Genomic DNA, 20,876 nt, shown 5'->3' with positions numbered 1-20,876 from the left:
AATCAGCAACCTTCGGCACTCCAGCTGCTATGAAACTACAACTCCCAGCATGCAAACTTACTTGTATTACTCTTTTTGTAATGCCCACAGAAGTGAAAGGAGGATTCTGGGAATTGTAGTTTCAGAACATCTGAAGTGTTGGACGTTGCGGATCCCTTTACTAGAGCATAAACAAGTATTAGAGCAGGGGGGGGGGGGGGTTCTAATCCAATGATCACACCAACCTTCTCTTCTACAATGGATGAGGTGGAAATGTAGCGGGTGGGAGACATAAGGTAAAAGGAGAACAGAAAGCTCATGAGTGAAGTCTCATTTCAAGCCATACCTGCTTATAGGAGGCAGAGGAGCGGGAATGTGATTTTTGCCCACAATAAACATGACTAATCCTTGTTCGATGGCTTAATGATGCGCACATGCCTTATAAGGAGGCAAGGAGTCCATGACATGCTTCAGCCTTCTTTGCATTATAGAAGCATCAGTGAGGGTCTACGTGACAGAAGATCAGTAACGCGTGACGCTATAATCCTTACCATATCATAGTAATAGCAGGTGCTGAGTGAGACGCCTAACATCATACCACTTTAGCAGCCGAGGGGGAGAATTTGCTCCTCGTCTCACCACGAAGCTGATGGTTATTAATCATTGATTAGGTGACAAATAAAATAAGTCACATGCTCAGCAACATAATAAAGACCGCAACTGCTGAGCCATGGCGGAGGTAATTACAATCCCAGCAGTAAAGACTTCAGCTATACGGGGATACAATATCATGCACATATCTTTAAATATACGGCAAGACCAAAAGGATTTGAAAGGATTAAATACTGATCACCTATCCTCTATCAGTGGGGGTCTGACTCCCGATACCACCTGCTATCAGCCTGAAGGGGCTGCAGCACTCTGACAAGTGCTGCGGCCTCTTCATATTATACCAAGCACAGCGCAGTACATTGCATAGTGGCTGTGCTTGGTACTGCAGCTCTCAATCACTTGAATGGGACTGAGCTGCACAAAGGCCATGTGACCAATGGACGAGGCAGCATAGGCCAAAGAAGTAGTTTTAGCGCTCACCTGAGCAATTCTGTCCTTTCAAATTTCTGATCTGCAAGGGTGCTGGGAGGATATATCTTGAGAATAGGTCATCAATATTTAAGTCCTCAACAACCCCTTTAAGCCATCTGTAACCAATCAAAAAATTATGTGCCCAGTCTAACATAAGAGGCTTTCCATATATCCAAACATTTTCGAAGGAACATTTCCATACCTATTTCCAGGTGGCCACCTTAAATTCTACTTGTTCAGGCACGGCGATTCTATCTAATGTGTCGCAAAGGATGTACCATCCAAAAGAGGCAGCCCTTACATCTGCATTGTGGTCTTTGGAGGGACGGAGACCAGCCCAGGTTGGTCCCATTTCCTTCATTAATGGGTTTGAAAACCAGCATGGCACTACCCCCTCCCTCCTCCAGAGGAAGAGCTGGCCATGGAATTGACCCCATGGCTAGGCTACACAGGAGAAAGAAAGACCAGGCCTCTTTGGCGAAATCCAGCAATTTAATCATGTGAAATCGATCTACAAAGTCTAACTTTTCATCAATTGAAAATCCAGAAATATCCTAATTCCATGAAGCTGTACAAGATGTCCATTTCCACTGAGCCCCAAGCCACAGGACATTCAAGCGCTGTGCGGTCCGGGGAAAGAGGTCAAAAGGAGGTCTTGGAAAAATACCTCATGGCCCACATTGCACAAAATCAAAACACTTGAAGACCATGTTGTCCTAAAAACATCACAGAATTTCTGACATTTCTTTCTGAAGTTTCTTTTCAAAGATCCTTATTTGTTTCACTTTAGTTTAAAGCATCTTACAGCTGTATATGCTCCGGCGAACATAAAATGGGTCTTATTTCCCTCACAGTATAAAATAAAACCCTTTGATGAACACAACCCTTAGTCTCAAAACCCATAATCCTGTCTTTAACGTCTGACATTGAGTCTCTTGAACACATCATAATGTTAGGGGTTTGATACTGCAACTTCTCAACAAATCAAACGCTTTCTTATAACCGATAGAGACTTTAGAACGTCTTGTCATGTATTTTAGATCTGGCATTAAATCTAGCTGATGCATCACCATCCTTCCAAAGTAATGGGGGAAGATTTTGCTCGAAGTGATGAAGCCTTTCAGGCAGCGTGTTGTTGAAAGGTTAAAAGCAAGGAGCGCTGTATTATGAAGGAACATTTTTGTTAATGTAGAATCATGTGTATAACATTAAAGGGGTTGTCTGGCTGGTAAAAATTGTTCAGCAAGGTCATTATGGAATAAAAACCAAAAGAAATGAAACTCACATCTGAATCTTCCCAAGTCCCCACGTCCGTATCTTCCTCCAGGACCCACACAGGAAATGAACGGTCAGCTAATCAGTGGCTAAGGTTTGTAACCTGCACAGGCGCCGATTGGCAGAGCCATCATTTTTGGTGTGTCAAGAGGGACTAGGGAGTCAAGACCAGTAGGGACCTGGGAAGCGGCAAACCAGGAGAGACATCACATGTTATGTATCCAATGTCTAATTAGGGGACTAGGTATAGAATAATTTTCTAATCACACTCATTTATGGTAGATCAATTAGGTCCTGCTCCCAGTACACACCCTATTTTGCCGGGAAATCTGTGGCCAGACAGACATTTCACTGGCATCAGCCACTGTAGTGGAAATGTACCATTACATGGCAGCCATTCAGCGGAACGACGGTCTATGTAATACAAGGTCAGCTCAAGTATGTCGGAACAGGAGCCACTCTATGTCCTGTCTCATAGATGGGGTCCTGAAAGTGGGACCCCCTCATTAACATTCATATACACCAATAGGGCATAGGGCTCGTCTTCATGACAGAAACCCTTTGATATGTGATCACAATGGTTGGACCCCCCCATTGAACAGACACTTAAAAGTATGTCGAATCAATATGCCACAAATGGGCGTAATCGAAAACACCTTTAAATATGTATGTACATCAATAAAGGAGATATGCATAAAGCAGCATGTGATCAGGTACCTAGGTTTATTAACCCATAACCATCAGAGAACTGTAGAGGGCAAAAACATGGGGCAGTTATGTGAAGCCCTGCAGATACACTCTCTCACCATTTCATAGGAGGTCAATTAAAAGTAGATGTTTTTGTGAGCTTAATAGGAGTACAGGTATTACTAAACTATAGAGGATATATGTGTTAATGCAGAGAATCGGTACAGGGAGGAGGAGACATCTGCTTTTCTCAGTGGGCGTCTCCTTCTCCTTCGCTGTGACATGTCCAATGGCAGCGGACCACTCCACAGCCAGGGAGAAGGAGAGATTGGAGAAATCTCCCGAGAACAGACAGCATCACGGCCAGGGAGAAGGAGATGCCCACTGAGAAAAGTTGATCTCTCTTCCTCCCTTTAACGATGCTCTGCATTAACATATATGTTGCTAAAACTTTTTTTTTTTTTTTTTTTTGGGTGGGGGGGGGGGGCAACCAAGGGGTGCTTAAAAAGAAATTCCTGCAGCATCAGCAGATGGTACTCTCCATATAAAGGGGAATGTACAAGAGTACACACTTATATTCTTTATTTAAATGAGGACTTCAGTGCACAGAGACACATGAGCAACACCGAAAAGCGGAGGAGCTGAGGAGCACAGAGGGGCCAGGGATCGCCTTTCGGTGAACCAAAGACCTCGTCCGAATAAAGAATAAGGCCCCTTTCACACGTGCAAGTTTTCCACGCGGGTGCAATGCGCGAGGTGAACGCATTGCACCCCACTGAATCCGGACCCATTCATTTCTATGGGGCTCGAAAATCACCGCTCATGTACACAGCATCACTTGTGCGTTGCATGAGAATCGCAGCATGCTCTATATTGTGCATTTTTCACGCAACGCGGGCCCCATAGAAGTGAATAGGGCTGTGTAAAAATCACAAGCATCCGCAAGCAAGTGCGGGTGCGATGCATTTTCCACTGATGGTTGCTAGGAGACGACCGGGATGGGGACCTGATCTTTATTATTTTCCCTTATAACATGGCTATAAAAGGGAAAATAATAGCATTTTTAATATGGAATGCTTAGTAAAATAGGAATGGAGGGGTTAAAAAAATAATAATAATTAAACTCACCTCATCCACTTGTTCGCTCAGCCCGGCTTCTCTTCTTACTTACTTCTTTGATGACCTGGGAGGAAAAGGACCTTTGGTGACGTCACTGCTCTCATCATCACATGGTCCATCACCACGGTGATGGACCATGTGATGAGCTCAGTGACGTCAAAGGTCCTTTTGCCAGGTCCTGAAGAAGAAAGAAGAGCAGATCCGCTATGCGACCAAGTGGATGGGGTGAGTTAAATTAGTTTATTACTTTTAACCCCTCAATGGACATTTTACTAAGCATTCTGTATTAAGAATGCTATTATTTTCCCTTATAGCCATGTTAGAAGGGAAAATAATCAAATCTACAGAACACCTAACCTAAACCCGAACTTCTCTGAAGAAGTCGGGGTTCGGGTCTGGGGACCAAACATGCCGATTTTTCTCACGCGTGTGTAAAACGCATGAAAACACTTTACACTAGCGCTGAAAAATTTTCCGCAACACACCCGCATCCTATCCGGCCCTCGTACACGCGACACGTGTGAAAGAGGCCTAAGGGTCTTTTTTTCTTAAGAATACCACAACCCCTTTTTTTTTCTGCCATTTTAATCAGCAGGGTTAACTCTACTAGGCAACATGCCTGGTATCATAAGGTTTATCCTGCAGGCAGGTGATCTTCAAAGAAGTTGGCCAAGATTAGAAGAAAAAAAAACCACCTGCTTTTTTATGTACATAAACACTGCCTCTCTTGTCCATGAGGACCACATGAATGGGGATAAGCTGCAGTATAGTATCAATGGTTCAGGGGGAAAAAAGTTGATTTTATTTATTTTTTCCCCAAAAAGAAAATGAGACAAAAGGTAGGAAGATGGTGCGTTTTTAAGGTGAATTAAATCCACTACACCTTATTAAAAAAAAAAAAAAAATATTGGAAGAGATGGTGGGCATCCACAAAGCATGTTACTGTGGCACTGTTATAAAAAAAAAAAAAAAAAAAAAAATGAATGACTGAATAACCTGACCCTTAAATTCTGGTTGCCCTCTTTCTCCCAAAGATGGGACCAAGGGGCATGACGTTGCTTGAGGAGCACAGAGGAAGCGGTTCTGGTAAAGTGAGAATGTTAAGTGATAAAGGAGAATATAATATAATGCAGCGCCTCATGTTTTAAAGGGAACCTGTCACCTGGATTTTGGGTATAGAGCTGAGGACATGGGTTGCTAGATGGCCGCTAGCACATCCGCAATACCCAGTCCCCATAGCTCTGTGTGCTTAAAAAAAAAAAAAAAAAAAAAAAAAAAAAAAAGGATTTTATAGATATGTAAATGAACCTTAGATGAGTCCCGTCTCCTCAATGCTTCAGAGAGGAGTCCAGCATTTTCCGACTCTGAGCCCAGCCATGCCCACTGTGACGGAGCCCAGCACCGCCCGCATCCTCCGAATCTCCTCCTTGCTCCCCGACATCACAAAGCTAGAGCGCAGTAATCGCACAATGCGCGAGCTAGAGCATGCACAGTTCGTTCCCTGAGGCTGATGCCAGCACAGGGAAGGAACACTATGCCGACACTGCGCATGCGCTAGCGTGCGTATCGTGAGATTACAGCGCTCTAGCTTTGTGACATCGGTGCAAAGAGGAGATTCGGAGGATGCGGGGCTGTGCTGGGCTCCTTCACTGTGGGCGTGGCTAGGCTCCGGAAACATTAGTAACAGATCTTTGGGCTTCTTACTTGCCTCATTTACACACACACACACACACACATATACTATATACTATATATATATATATATATCTCTCTCATTTTTTTACACAATAAAAAGCACACAGAGCTATAGGGAATGGATATTGCGGATGTGCTAGTGGTCATATAGCAGCACATGTCCTCAGCTCTATACCCAAAATCCAGGTGACAGGTTCCCGTTAAGGAAGTTTTCCTGTGCAAAAGAAATTGGTGGAAGTGCGTTAAGAGAAGCTTAAAAAAAATCAGAAGAGCCAATGCTCACCGTTCCCCTGCTGCTCCACTCTCCGCTCAGTCACCCACTGGCTGAGATGGATCAATACTAAGACCAGTGATTGGTTGAGCAGGCCTTTCATGACATTTCCAGGGAGTCAGGACCAGAAGTGGAGAGAGGTGGGAAATGGAGCAATGCCAGAACGGCGGTAGTAGGGGATCAGTAAGGCGAGTGTCCATTCTTTTATGTTTTTAAGCCTTTCTGAGCTCACTGCCAATATTTTTTTATTGTGCTGGAAGACCCCATTAAAGGGAACCTGTCACCGGGATTTTGTGTATAGAGCTGAGGACATGGGTTGCTAGATGGCCGCTAGCACATCCGCAATATCCCGTCCCCATAGCTCTCTGTGCTTTTATTGTGTAAAAAAAACAATTTGATACATATGCAAATTAACCTGAGATGAGTCCTGTACATGAGATGAGTCAGGGACAGGACTCATTTCAGGTTAATTTGCATATGTATCAAATAGTTTTTTTTACACAATGAAAGCACACAGAGCTATGGGGACTGGGTATTGCTGATGTGCTAGCGGCCATCTAGCAACCCATGTCCTCAGCTCTATGCACAAAATCCCGGTGACAGGTTCCCTTTAAGCCTGGACTGATCTTCACGATTTAAAATCCTTTTTCATGCTTTTTGATTTTAACCATCTACAGCAGGGATGTCAAACTCCTGGCCTCCAGCTGTAGCAAAACTACAATATCCAACATGCCTTGATAGCTGTAGGCTGACCGGGCATGATGGAAGTTGCAACAGCTGGAGGGCCACGAGTTTGAGATCCCTGATTTACAGCCATAGCGACCCACCACCACTCAAAACACAAAAATGTGTAAACTAAACCTGGACTTTTACATTAACAAATTAAATCTACATTTTTAAGACCGCGCGCACCAGTTTTTGACATACCGGTCTCCATTCTTATGTGATTTTTTCCCCCAAACTGCTCATAAAACACTTAAAATGCTATATCTCATCAACATGAGAACCTCTAGTGGAAGCCAGATGTTGCAGGCCTGGCAATGGCGGACGTTATTTCTTTACAAATTCCCAGCCTATGACACAATTGTTGCAGGACTCTGAGATACTAAGCCAGCCGCCTGCAGCAACCCTACTTTATGTTTTTAATAAACTGTAAAAATTAATGAAGTGAGCTTGTTAGAGCCAGCATCTCGTTAGAGAGAATTTACACTGAACATCAGGAGAATGCTGAGTAGGCCATTGTGCTGCAAACAGATCTACGGGCGCTTCACACAGTCCCAAAGGGAACACGTGACTGGTGCCCCCAACAGGGGAATACTTCAGAAATCTCACAATTACTGCATCGCCAAATCCGCCTTTTTAACCCTTTATGGACACCTTGGTGATGCCCTTAATTAAAGGGGTTGTCCAAATAATTAAAGGAGTTCTCTGGGCTTTTAATATCGATGATCTATCCTCAGGATCGGCAGGGGTGCCGGGTGTCCGACCCCCGTCGATCTGATATTTATGACCTATCTTGGGGTTAGGTCATCAATATTCATGCCCAGACAACCCCTTTAACACTGATGACCTATCCTCAGGATAGGTTATCAGTATCTGATCGGCAGGGATCAGACTCACTGGTCAGCTGTTTGAAGAGACTGCAGTGGTCCAAGAGGGCCTCGGGCTATTCCTGGGCCAGTGATGTCACGTTCATTGGTCACATGACCTAGTCGCCTCTCAGTCCTATTGAAGTGAATGGGGCTGAGCTGCAATACCAAGCACAGACACTATAAAATGTACGGCGCTGTGCTTGGTAAGCTGTGAGGAGGCCGCGACACTCACAGTAGCGCCGCAGCCACTTCATGCTGATTGGCAGGGTGCCAGACGTGGGCCAAAGCCCCCCTACCACCCATTGTGTACTGTTGACCTATCCCGACAACCCCTTAATATTACATCATCTCTCTTCTCCTCAACAGCCGCAGTCATTTTTTGTCTCTCTTTACAACAGAGGGGCACTTTTTTGGCTTTGCCATGTAATTATTTGAATTCCCCAAAAGTTCACAATTCATGTGCATTGGTTCTTCTAGTTCTGTGATTCCTTAGTTATTCCTGCTTGAAATCTATGAATAAAGTGACAACGTGGTGTTCTCAGTTGGGGGGTGTCCCTACACACACTCACAGTGTCCAATCAGTCCTTCCAGTGTCAGACTGGGCAGGGTGACAGCTCTTGGGCATAGGGAATGGTAACATCCAGTAGTCAATGTACCAATAAATATTCTGGAGGAATAACAGAGGAATGGTACAACACAGAGTTAAAAGAAAAGATGTTAAAAGAGAAGCTATTTCATGGAGAATACAAGTATTCACTCAGACATGTCTGCGGTGCTGTCAGGTCCTCCTAAGGCCTCATGCACACGACCGTTGTTTTGGTCCGCATCCGAACCGCAGTATTTGCGGCTTGGATGCCAACCCATTCACTGCAATGGGGCCGCAATAGATGCGGACAGAACTCCGTGTGCTTTGTGCATGCATTGCTCTGTTCCGAGGTCCTGCAAAAAAATAATATAACTTGTCCTATCCTTGTCCGTTTTGCGGACAAGAATAGGCAGTTATATTGATGGCTGTCCACGCCGTTCCGCAAATTGCGGAACGCCCACCGACGCCATCCGTGTTTTGCGGACCGCAAAACACACAACGGTCGTGTGCATGAGGCCTTAAAGGTGCCTTCCTTTGTTTCCTCCTTGACATATAGCGTACGTCTAGCGGCATCCGCCATTGTAGGTATACATTTTTCCAGTCTGAGTCTCTCTGCATAGGAAAGCGTATAGATAGTTAGGGGAATAAAAGGTATGTAGAGTTCATACCAGCCCACTATATGTCAAAAGGATACTCTTCTAGTACGTGCCTGGGGGTATATGCCTGGGAATAAGCTTGCCATGTATGAGCTTTAGCCTTCGGCTGTGTTCACACATCACATTTGTTGTGGAATTTCACATGGAGCACTGAACAGTACAGCGCCAGCGACTCCACTGACCAAGATACTCCTAAAAACCCACCAGGCATGACAGAGGCTGCTGATCTACACATCGACAGCACACCCTTCCTGTTGCAGAGGATTGCTACGGATTTTATAAATCTATAGGGAAAAAAATAAAAAATCTCTATTAGGACTCATTCACACTGTATGGGCGCTGTGCCCATATTGCGGACAGTAAATTGTGGTCTGCAAAGCAGGAGCACCGGCCGTGTAAACAGTGTTTTGCGGTGTGGACCCACTAACTTGTATGGGTCGGCGATCCACAAAATATACGGCAAAAGACAGGACATATCCTAACTTTTGCGGTGTGGAGACACGGACCCGAAAGCACACAAAAGGGCTTAGCAGTGTTTCCGCGGGCTTCCAATCCGAGCCTCCGCTCCGCAAAAGATTGGGCATGTCCTATCTTTTGCTGAATTGTGTGGATGTTGGACCCATTCAAGTCAATAGGTCAGCACCACAGTACGGAGTTCACGCGGCCGGTGCCGTGTATTGTTGCGGTCTGCAGCACAGGCATGACAGTCATACGGTCGCGTGAATGAGCCCTTAAGGCCCCATTCACACATTGTCCGCATCCGTATGTCCATTCTGTGGCCCCACAAAAAATAAAAAGAAAGGTATTACATGTCCTATTCTTGTCTGGTTTGCAGACAAGAATAGGCATTGTTACAATGAGTCCACAAAAAAGGGATGCAACACGGTCTTTGTCTGTTATTTTTTTTTTGCGGATCCGCGTTTTGTGAAATGCAAAATACAAACAGTCCTGTGAATGCACCCTAAGAGCCCATTCCCACGACTGTATGGACGCCATGCCCATGTTGCGGACCACAAATAGTCTGCAAAACACGGGCAACGGTGCTGCGGTGCAGACCTTTGAATGGGTCCGCGAACCACAAGATACAGCAAAAGATAGGACATATATATACAGACCCAACAGCCCACGGAAGGGCTTCTGAGTGTTTCCGTGGGCTTCAGATCTGTGCCTCCGCACCACAAAAGATAGAACATATCCCATCTTTTGCTGTATCTTGTCAATGGGTCCACATCTGCAGCACAGAGATCACACGGCTGGTGCCCGTGTTTTGGGGACCGCCAATAGCAACCGCCAACACAGGCCTAGTGACCATACGGTCGTGTGAATGGCCCCCAACACTGGGTCATGAAGTTTAAAGTTTGATTTTGCTTTGAAATGTATCCCGTTGGCTTAGAATGGGTTCGTCAGGTTTCCATTTTCTTGTGGCGAGAATAACGATGCAGATGACGCTGCTCTTGCTCGGCGCAGATCCTAAGGCTTCCCACTCAGTCATTTTTGTAGCGGTAGCAGAATTTTAGAACGCTTCCAGCAGAGTTCACTGGTCCGATGGTTATAAACCAGGAGAGTTAATTATTAAATGACCCAGGTGGATGTTTGCTGTAAAAACACACGTGTGAGCCCCCATAGTCTCCACTGTTATCACAGGCTTAGCTGCTTGATCCCAAAAATAAATAAAATATATATTTATAAAAATCTTCCACAAATTAAACAGTCCAATGTAAAAATAAATAGATAATTAATTAATTAGAGATTTAGAGAGAATTTCTAAATTCGCTGAATTTCCCCCAAAAAATTTGCTTAGTCATGAAGTGCATTTTTTTTGCAAGAAGCGGGTGCAATGACAGGGAGCTGCGATAGCGCCGCCCCCGTCATTGTACCCCTCAGATGCCGCGTTCATACATGATCGTGGCTCCTGAGAGCAAAAACAGTGTAAAATTAACAGAAAAAAAAAAATCTATCGATTTAACCTGAAATGGTGTAAAAAACTAAAAATAAATAAATCATACTTACCTCCTCCATTTGCTCGCGACGTGCCAGACGCCGCCATATTGCTTGAAGATCTCAGCCAAAATCTTGTGCGGGGCGAGATTACGTCATCACGCCGGCCGGCGTGATGATGTAATCTCACCGGCCGGCGTGATGATGTAATCTCGCGCTGCACGGGATTTCGGCCAAGATCTTTAAGCAAGATGGAGGCTGGCGGCCTGTCACGAGCAAATGGAGGAGGTAAGTTTGAATTTTTTTTTTTAATACTATTTTAGGTTAAATAGATTCGCTGACACGAAGCACAAGGAAATTCAGCTTCTAGGCGAATAGAATTTATCCAGAAATTCGGATCGAATTCCCCTTTGTGGGATTCGATTTGCTCATCTCTGGGGGACCTGATGTGCAAGATGTCAGACCCCGCAGTTCACTACATTAACGTGTTACGCAGCAATGTTCAAACTCATCGATTTCCAGCGTAACGGCAAACACATTCATGTTAGAAAACATTACGGGGATAATGGGAAAAAATGGCCACTTCATTACATCTGTCAGTGCTGGTTTACTATGCAGATGAGTTATGTGCGAATGGTCAAACCCATTTACCTCCACAAAAAAAAAACATGAAATCTTGAGGGAAACTGAGCGACCACTCATAGCAACCGGAATAGAGTGCGATATCAAATAAAAATGACATCTGTATATTGAGGCCCTTAAAGTGTCCTCGTCGGGGGATTTCTGCTTCACGGGATATGATGGAGAGAGGGAAGCCGAGGTCGGTCTTATGTTGATTTATAGGATGTGAAGCAGGAGTCGTCAGCAAAAAGCAGATCAAATGCTTGGAGCCCGTGACAATAGGTTTAAGCAGCAGAGTAAATCTTGACAGGACTCCTCGGAGAGGATGCGAGAGTCCTGATAACCCCACCCACTAAAGTGATTGACAGCTCTGCCTGCATCCGTGTGTGTACACAGAAGGCTGTCAATCATCCTGTGTGTGGGCGGGGTAATCAGGACTCTTGCCGTCTCTCCTGGGAGTCCTGGCAAGATTTAGGCTACTTTCACATCAGCGTGAAAGGACGGCTCTGAAAACTGCAGCACAACGCTTCAGTTTTATCCCCATTCATTGTCAAGGGCGACAAAATTGAACAAACCAGAATGCATTTCGGTCCGGTCTGTTGCGTTCCTATGCCGGACATAAAATTGCCACAAGCAGTGTTTTTGTGTCCGTCATGGGAAACTGAACAAGCCGGATCTGGCACCAAAAACCATGTCCCTTTTTTTTTTTTTTTCTTTTATAAGACACCAAAAAACCGTCCGCCCATTGACATACAATGGTTTTAGGGCCAGATCCAGTTTCTTCATTTTCGATATAACACAACCGGATCCGTTCTGAACGGATGAAGCCAGTTGTCTTATTATTCGTATTGAAGCATTTTGCTGTGGTTTTGCGATCCCATGCCGGATCTCAAAACCGTACAGCAAAAACTCTGATGTGAAAGAAGCCTTACTCTGCTTCTTAAACCTATGGTCGCGCTTCCGCATGGAGGCAGCAGCGTCCGGGGGAACCAGGGCTGCTGGGCGGCCTGTTCTGATGTCGGAGCCCCAGGCCAACGAGGTGGTGCACCGGGGCTCCTGAGCGTCAGGACGCGCTGCCGACAGCTCCACCCGACATGCAGGCACGCCAAAGTGAGCTGCTCTCTCCTAGGCAGTGAATTTCTTATCCTCTGGCTCCCCCTGCTGTTTCCTTACTGTACTGAAAACTCTGGCTTTGGCTTCGGGATTGTTTTTTGGACAGATTTCCTGGTTCTGTTTTTTTTTTTTGGGGGGGGGGGGAAGGGGTTGGTTTTTATCGTTTGCCTCTGCTATATCTTGTACTTCACTGTCCGATTGGTATATGACCCTTTTCCATACGAACTACTCTTTGTGACTGTACCATTGAGACTGTACAGTAGGAGGGTGACCGTGCAGGTAGGTAGTGGGTCCGGGCAGTTTAGGGCTGCACTGTCCCCATTTGTGTGTGACGGTAGTCGTTATCCTGACATATTCCAGGGCTCGGCTTCTCTCCCTCTACCACACACCGCTCTCAGACAGGACAGCAGAAATAACCTGGCCGTTTCTCTATAAGGCGGTGCAGATTTTGAAATCTGCAGCATGTCTTTTTTTTTTCCCTGACCAGATTTCAATGGGGAGAGTAAAACCCGCATGCGGAAGATAGACACCAAATCCGCATGTGAATCTGCATGGATTCCCCTGCGAATTTCTCCGCACATAAATCCTGAACATGTGCATTTACCCTAAGGGCCTATTAACATAGTGCAGTCAAATCACATTTTTTTACACCAATTTTCACAAAAATAGACATTGCTACACACTTATAAGAAGAAAAAAAAATGCACGTTTTGCTTTTAACATTTTCTATTTACAAACGTTTTAAATTTCTTTTTTTTTTACTTCATTGCCTATAGTGACTAAACTGCCTACAAGTTCTACAGTGAAGCCTAGGGGAAAATTGGAAATTGGTCCCACTACATATCCACAGAACGCTGTCCTTTAGAACATGGCGATCTTGGTCATGTGACAGCTTCCTTGCCCAAGGATTGCGGTGTAGCGGTGCTAGCATAGAAATTTATGGGGTTGTGGAGCGAATCACGCATTTGCCGTGACCGCGACCCCAGATTTGCAAAAAATCCAGCAGTGGCAGATTTTTTGAGACCCTGGGGTCGTGTCGCGCCCAATGATCTGTGTGTACGCCCCTGGTCCCAAATGAATTCTTCCTACATTTCCCTACCCATTCTCACCGGCATCCAATGAAGTTCAAAATAAATGAAGTTGACTGTAAAATACAGTTCTGAACTTGCACCAATGATGACATTCTAAACTATGCGCACAATATTAAAAATGATAAAAATAAATGGTTACGTTAATATTGCAATGTTACTAGAAACAAGGTCATCTATGGTAAGGGAAATCAGAAATGACTGCCTCAATAAAGAATTTCCCCCCAAAAAATTCAAAATGTATTTTTTTCAATTTCAAAGATCACTTTAGAAGATCACGTACTAAAGATCTGGATGGATTCGTCCAGATCTTGGTCCAGGAGGTCAACGGTTTCAGCAAATCACCAGAAAACGTCTTTTCTAGGCCAGGTTTGTAAGTAACTCCTTCACATTTCTTCAAGAATCGATTTACAATACATCACATAGATGTAACAAGGACTAGAAGCCGACAAAAGCACATTGAATGGCAGAGAGGGCAATTAGGACACTTTATGACATTTAAAGAGCATTTCAATCCAATATTAAAACAACAAAAAAACACCAATGAATAGACAGACGTTCCTGAGCTGTCTTTGTCTGTCAAGTTGTCAATTTTTTTTTTATCATATGTAATGTGAACATTGGGAGAAACCCCCGACGTCTACCTCGAACAGGGGCCTTGGACAATTAAAGTACAGTGGCACTTGTCAATCGTAGACTCCCATGCTTTAAAAAATATGGACTGCCTTTTGTTTTCTTCTGGATATTGGTAAAAAGACATTCCATACTTTTTTCCCCATAGACCAGCCTGATGGAAGCCAAAAGGAAACGTTTGGCCTCCATTGGGTTTAATAGCTTCCGTGGAAGTCTCACTTGGGTTTTCTGGAAGTCTCCACAATGGCACCCCTGAAAGTAGGGGTGCCACCATTACCAGTAAGGATGTCTCTACGACAGCGCCTGAAACTAAGAGTACCGTTCTGGAGACCTCCAGAAATTCCAATGACTGGTAAGTGCAATTACACTTTTTTTCCTGGATGTCTCCAGAACGCTACCCCTGAAACTAGGAGCATCATTGGAGGAGACTTCCAGGAAACCCAAATACCGGTAAGTGCAATTACACTTTTCTTTAATTTTAGTTTTCGCATTTTTTACATTTCCCAGGGAACAGGGGCTGTGTAAGATCAAAAAAAATAAATGTACTCACTTTCAAAATGTCCCACCATTCAGATCCCTGCTGGGCCTGTAGTGATGACGTCCCATTCATCGTTCATGTGATCACTGCAGCCGGGCATGAATGACACATGACTAAGGGTAGCGATTGCCTGCAGTGCTCAACTAAAAAATGACCACCACCTGACTGCAACAGGCCCAGTGTTTTTATTTATTTATATATATATATATATATATATATATATATATATATATATATAATATATATATATTATTTTTTTTTTTTACAACACCCTACTCGCTATCAAATAAAAAATAATCTTCATGGAGCCCTATGGATAAGCATAGTGGGTATGCTGGGGAGCTTTCCTCCAACTACATGCTAAGTGTACATCAAAAACAGAGCCAACCATGTGAACACAGCCTTGAGACTGGTGATAATCAAATAGCCACCATTATGGCTTGGGCGTGGCCGGTCATCCAGCTTTCTAAGACCCCTGCCTAGTTGTGCATGAAAAACGTACTGCGCTCACATCCCTGCATGGTTACCCAGTAATGGACTCTAGGACAGCTTGATGACCATCTATGTAGGCGTTGTAACGGCAGCCATGGTGGTGGTCACAGATATATCTCTCCTAAATGATTGTCCCTAAGGAATTGCTAAAAAAAAAAACTCCAACTTGACAGAAGAAAATAACTCAATTCATAAGAGAATTTTTGACATGAAGGAAAGAATGCTCTACAGTTCAGGTAAGGTGTAAAAAACAAAGCGGTTTGATGAAAATGGTTAATGGATACAAGGGTCACTTTCACTGGTAGGCTAATGGGTTCCAATACACTGATGTTAATGCGAGAGGGTTGACACCTGGCAACACAGACACAATACAACGTGTATACACAGGGTCACGTACCAGAGCTTTGTAGTTGCTCATAGAACGAATCAGGTAGGGCAAAGTTTTCTGAAGACCCATGGAGACTGGAACTTCTCCCTGACAGAGACAAGATACACTGTGAACAGTCTGCAGATGTGTACGCAGCATACTTTCCGGCCTCCTCCTGACACCAGGACACACACAGCGTCTGCTGACATATTCATCATGAAGTCCACCTGTTGTGTTGAGAGGTAAATGGCTCCTCGAGCCTGTAATCAGACAAAGCTCGCCCCTCACTGTGCCCTATAGTTCCTCATTTTACCCATTTTATTTTTTCACTAGAATCAGGAGCAGTTAATTAAACCGTGATACAGAGAAAACCAGAAGCGTTATGGAGAAAATGCAGATGCTAATGTTTTATCTTCAAGAGTCGTCCTGTGACATACTGATTAAATCCATAGGAAATAGGCATGTAAAGTTATTTCGACCCTGAAGAATATCTCATCTTCCTCTTCACCATCTTCCCTCTACTTCATAATTTGTTTACTACACCTCAGTCTTACCATATATTTTACCCATGTACTTTTCTTCTGAAGTTATTAAAGGGGTTGTCCAGCTGCTTAAAATAAAAAAAATAAAAAAATAAACAATGCTGCAAAATAACAAATCAGTAATACTCTTCCTACCCACCCCCCGTCTGCTTCTGTTTCGATTAATTCTGGGGCAACTATAAATCTCTGGTCCCTCTTGCCATGGACACTTGACGCTGCAGCCAATTACTGGCCTCATCGATGACCCCACTACAGCCAATAAGCCTTTGGTGGTCCAATGTGCATGGCGAGAGGGTCCTAGGAAGTACAGAACCTGGCAGGGAGGGGACCTGGGAATCATCAGAACGGCGAGTATCACTTCTTTCATTATTTCACACCATTTTCAGCAGATTTTCTTAAAAAAATTTAAAGGACAAACGGAGACAGAAGAGGAAACCGTCTTAAGGTCCTTCTCCTCGACAAGAGTTGGAGATGCCAGTGAAAAAACCTCATTTCAATTTTCCCTCTTGACATGGACACTTGACCCCGCAGCCAATTACTGGCCTCATCGATGACTACAGCCACTACAGCCAATGAGGCTTTGGTGGTCCAATGTTCATGGCGAGAGGGGCCTAGAAATTAAAGAACCTGGCAGGCAGGGGACCTGGGAATCGTCAGAACGGTTGTAGGATAATCAGTAAGGGGAGTATAACGTCTCATTATTTTACACCATTCTGAGCAGATTTTCTTAAACAAAAATTGGATGGACAACCCCTTGAATAGTTTACTTTGACCCCATAGGGCAGGAAGAGGAAACAGTCTTTAGGTCCTTCTCATCTACAAGACTTGGAGATGCCAGTGTAAGAACCTCATTTCAATTTTCGTTCCTGGGCTCCTTTTCCTCTATATAACCCCCTGACTTTCCTTTCGGCGATCGTGTCTTTCGGTTTACCCATCTGATGTCCCTTCCTGAACATTCGCCTGGAATCCAGAACGCGGCGAGTCGGTAATGGCACCGTAGTGCAACGCTGCTATTCCATATTACACATACTATTTGCTTTGCTAATAACTCCAGCTACTGCCAGGATTGTCCTAATTAGTAAAGTAAACTGGCTGCCCGGCCTGGATATGTGAACGCTCGTGTGCAGAGATTCTTCCGAGAATGTACAGCCCACGTATATTCCCAGCCAGGAGATTAAACAACATGCATGCTGACCTGCCAAACAAGGAGCTGGCACTGGGGCACAAGCCATTGGCAGCAGCCATCTGGGTAGTCGTGTGTAGGTATGTGGGACAGGTGCAATTCTGCATTTGATTGTAATATAGCAAACAAAGGCCAGAAGGGAGCACAGTTCAGCGGAAAGCCGCTTGCATGTATACGCTGCAGGAGAAAATGAGTGTTACATACAGAAAACGATACAGAGGCTGCATTAGTCCAGATTACCCACACGTAGTTAACGCGTTCTCCTAACACGTAGCGGACTCCCCGCAGCTCATTGCGTGCACGCGGCAGACAATATTTTCATTCACAGTTCACCAGACTCAGATCAGATGAGCGGAGACCTCCGCGGTTCGTTACAATATGTACGGTAACCTGCATTCTGTGCCAACATCTTGCTGCATTTTGACAATGTGATCAGCCTTGGAAACCGGGTTGAAACAACAAATACAAATGTTTAAACGCGCAAACGCTGAAGTAAGACATTGAGAACGCGGTGAAGGACGTTTCATGAGCGGCTGATGAAAACTAGCAGTAATTATGTAAGACGTCCCAGCGATCCAGGCTCAGGGTTTCATCCCTCGAAGCGAAAAACCTGAGATGTTATTAAAAGTGATACTGCGCTCGAATGTATTTCCATATATTCTACTTTATGCAAGTCGTAGGCAGAGGTTTACACAGGGAAACACGTCGGTATGGCTAAAGGTTAGTAACGGGCAGTTATGTAATGTGGTCATAGATGCATCAATACAAATGTTTTTGATGTCCTATGTCAGAGTCTACAGACACAATTGGTACCGTGGACAAGTCAAAAGTCAACTGAGGCTGGTTTGAAAGCTCGAATTGTGCCGACTTTGAAGAAACTAAACAATCCCTAATCATCAGGGTATGGCTACACGTGATGGGAATGTGACAGCCTTTGTGCAGCATTTACAGTACCAGCACACTGCTGAAAATGTCCTCAAAAGTTTGGACATAGTTGGACACGTGGCACAGTTATGCTTTGGATTTTATAATGCAGATCAGAGCAAGTCTAGGTGACATGGTTGTCACCCGAAGCCCCAGATAACTCAAAAATGGCTAAGTGGTCCACCACAAAGCTTTACGCAAAGTAAGAATGCCATCAAGCACCAAAAGATGTGCATGTACACGGGGGAAGAGTGTTGGAGAAGTAGTAGTAGCTCATTCTGAAGACACCTTCTGGTCATTCAATATCTCAGGAGGCAAGCTGCAGACATTTTTCTACCTCCCTATCGGAAAGCTCAGCATTCAGCTGCTGAAATCTTGTTAACTCGGTGATCAAGAAATATTACTTCTAAACTCGAGAACTTGTGCCTGCCAAAATGTGACTGGATCAGTGACATTAATGTGAAGCAGCAGAGCCACAGTGCAGCGTGGCCAGAGGCACTTTATAACATGTCCTCCCTCGTTATACACAGGCAGAGCTATGGCAGGGCCAACGATCAAACATCTCGGCGCAGCATACATATTCCTCCACCTTTTCTCACCAACACCCTCCCATAATAAATCGGGACAGAAAATCAAACCCATCACGGCCAGAGGAAATAAGAGTTGTGCCCTCTACGCCAAGTCAACGGACCAAAGAAAATAAATGCGTCCTAGCCCAGAAACGCAGGGACACGAAATAACGAATGCGAGGGCCAATCATTAACGCCATCCTACAGAATATGTATGCTACGTACCCCTGGGCTCTTCGACTTAAAAGAGCATTAATACATCTCATCTAAAGCCGTATCTACCCACATTAATGCAATATACCCCAGGCTTCTCGAGAGCAAATCCCTTCTTAGAAGCAAAGATTGTGAGAAATAATTTGACGTAAGGAAACCAATCCCATGGCCGCCTCCGATTTCGCTCCCACTGTTATATTGACGAACATTACTAGCTTTACTGGGCTAAAGCTACTTGTTAAAGGGATTGTCCAAGATTTAGATATTGATGTCCTAGCCCCAGGATAAGTCATCAAAGTCTCATCGGTGGGGGTACGAGTCCCGCCACCTCCGGAGAGCACTGTGGTCTCTTCCTAGACCATGTGACATCACGTTCATCGGTCATATGGTCTAGGCCAGTGATGGCCAAGCTCTGGCACTCCAGCTGTGGTGAAACTACGACTCCCAGCATGCTCCATTCATTTGTATGGAGTTCTAAGAACAATCAGGCGAGTGTACATCTTGGGGGTTGTAGATTCACCCTAGCTGGAGAGGCAGAGGTTAGCCATCACAGGCCTAGGCGCAGTTCAGTATCGTTCAAGTGAATGGGCCTTGTCTGCAATACCAAGCATAGCCAATATACAATGCACGGCGCTGTGCTTGGCAAGATGGGAGGTCGAGGCCACAACACTACACAAGAGCTGTGGCCTCTTGAAACAGCTGCCCGGCATGGGAGTCTATATCCACCGCCCAGACACTGATGACCTATTCTCTTTAAAGCTTAGATAACTACACATGGACCGATCACAGCAGGCTCTGATGATCTTATGCACCAACAGTATTGCTCATAGGTCATTTGTGTTTGGTGTAACGCAGACAAATCTGTGACACATGTATGAAAGTAACTGGCGGCAGGATACACAGGTCACGAGTAACAGGTAAGGTAATACCTACTGTGCGGGCCACCTCTACATAAACCACAAGCATCATAGGTCATGTGAACAGTGCCCATGATGTCACACCGCAGCAGTCTTCTCTCCGACAACCATACAACCCTTCAAATTCTGACACTCTTATTTTTTTGTAGAGCAAGTCATGATCTGACTGGTTGCCTTGTGGACATGGTAATATTGGGGATCTGTATGTATTAGGCCTCATTCACATGTCCGTGAAGAAATCTGTGATAAGATGGTCAGTGGTTCGTCTGTGAAGGATCAGTGTTTGATCTGCGTTCCGTTATTTTGCTTTCCATGTACCACCTGTGTTCCATGGACACAGTACAGCTGAAACTGAATGGCATCCGTGTCGTGTTCTTCACAGAGTCATAGCCAATAATGGGCGTGAAGAATCCGTAAACACAAATTAAATAGGGCATGCTTCTATGCTAAAACACATATTACAATACATGGGTACGTGTGTGGTCCTTGGAGAATCAGACCTTAGATAGCACCTACTGTATACACTATTACACTGTACCGCCATGTGCCTCCAATGATATATGACCCTGAAGATCTTTCTCATGGATTCTATTTTGGCATATGACATCACAAGCCGTATAAAAGGAGGTACCCCGATACCGTATAATGCCTGCAGGTCTGTATTGCCAACCTGTAGAGACTGGCGTCCACACGTCTGTACAACCTATTTTGTACAATTCGCCATTCTGTAGGAATACGTAGCTCAACCGTCTGGTGAGACGTGGACTGCACAACGTTGTCAGATCCTTCTCCTAA

General features: G+C 44.6%; 1 protein-coding gene across 4 annotated transcripts in view; it reads right to left on the bottom strand.

Moving 5' to 3' along the window:
• CADM1 (cell adhesion molecule 1) overlaps nucleotides 1-20,876 on the bottom strand; it is a 264,419-nt gene that overhangs the window by 119,002 nt on the left and 124,541 nt on the right. For 3 of the 4 annotated variants that reach the window (XM_044282268.1, XM_044282269.1, XM_044282271.1), the window contains exon 2: nucleotides 15,764-15,841. The exons of the other annotated variant lie outside the window; for it this stretch is intronic. In XM_044282268.1, the coding sequence (XP_044138203.1) occupies nucleotides 15,764-15,841 (78 nt within the window). The remainder of the gene's footprint in view (nucleotides 1-15,763; nucleotides 15,842-20,876) is intronic. 4 annotated transcript variants of the gene reach the window in all.

This window comes from Bufo gargarizans, chromosome 2 (genome assembly GCF_014858855.1).
Source record: "Bufo gargarizans isolate SCDJY-AF-19 chromosome 2, ASM1485885v1, whole genome shotgun sequence".
Lineage (NCBI taxonomy): Eukaryota > Metazoa > Chordata > Amphibia > Anura > Bufonidae > Bufo > Bufo gargarizans.
Note: the sequence above shows the minus strand (reverse complement) of the source record. Positions and strands in the feature narration are given on the sequence as shown.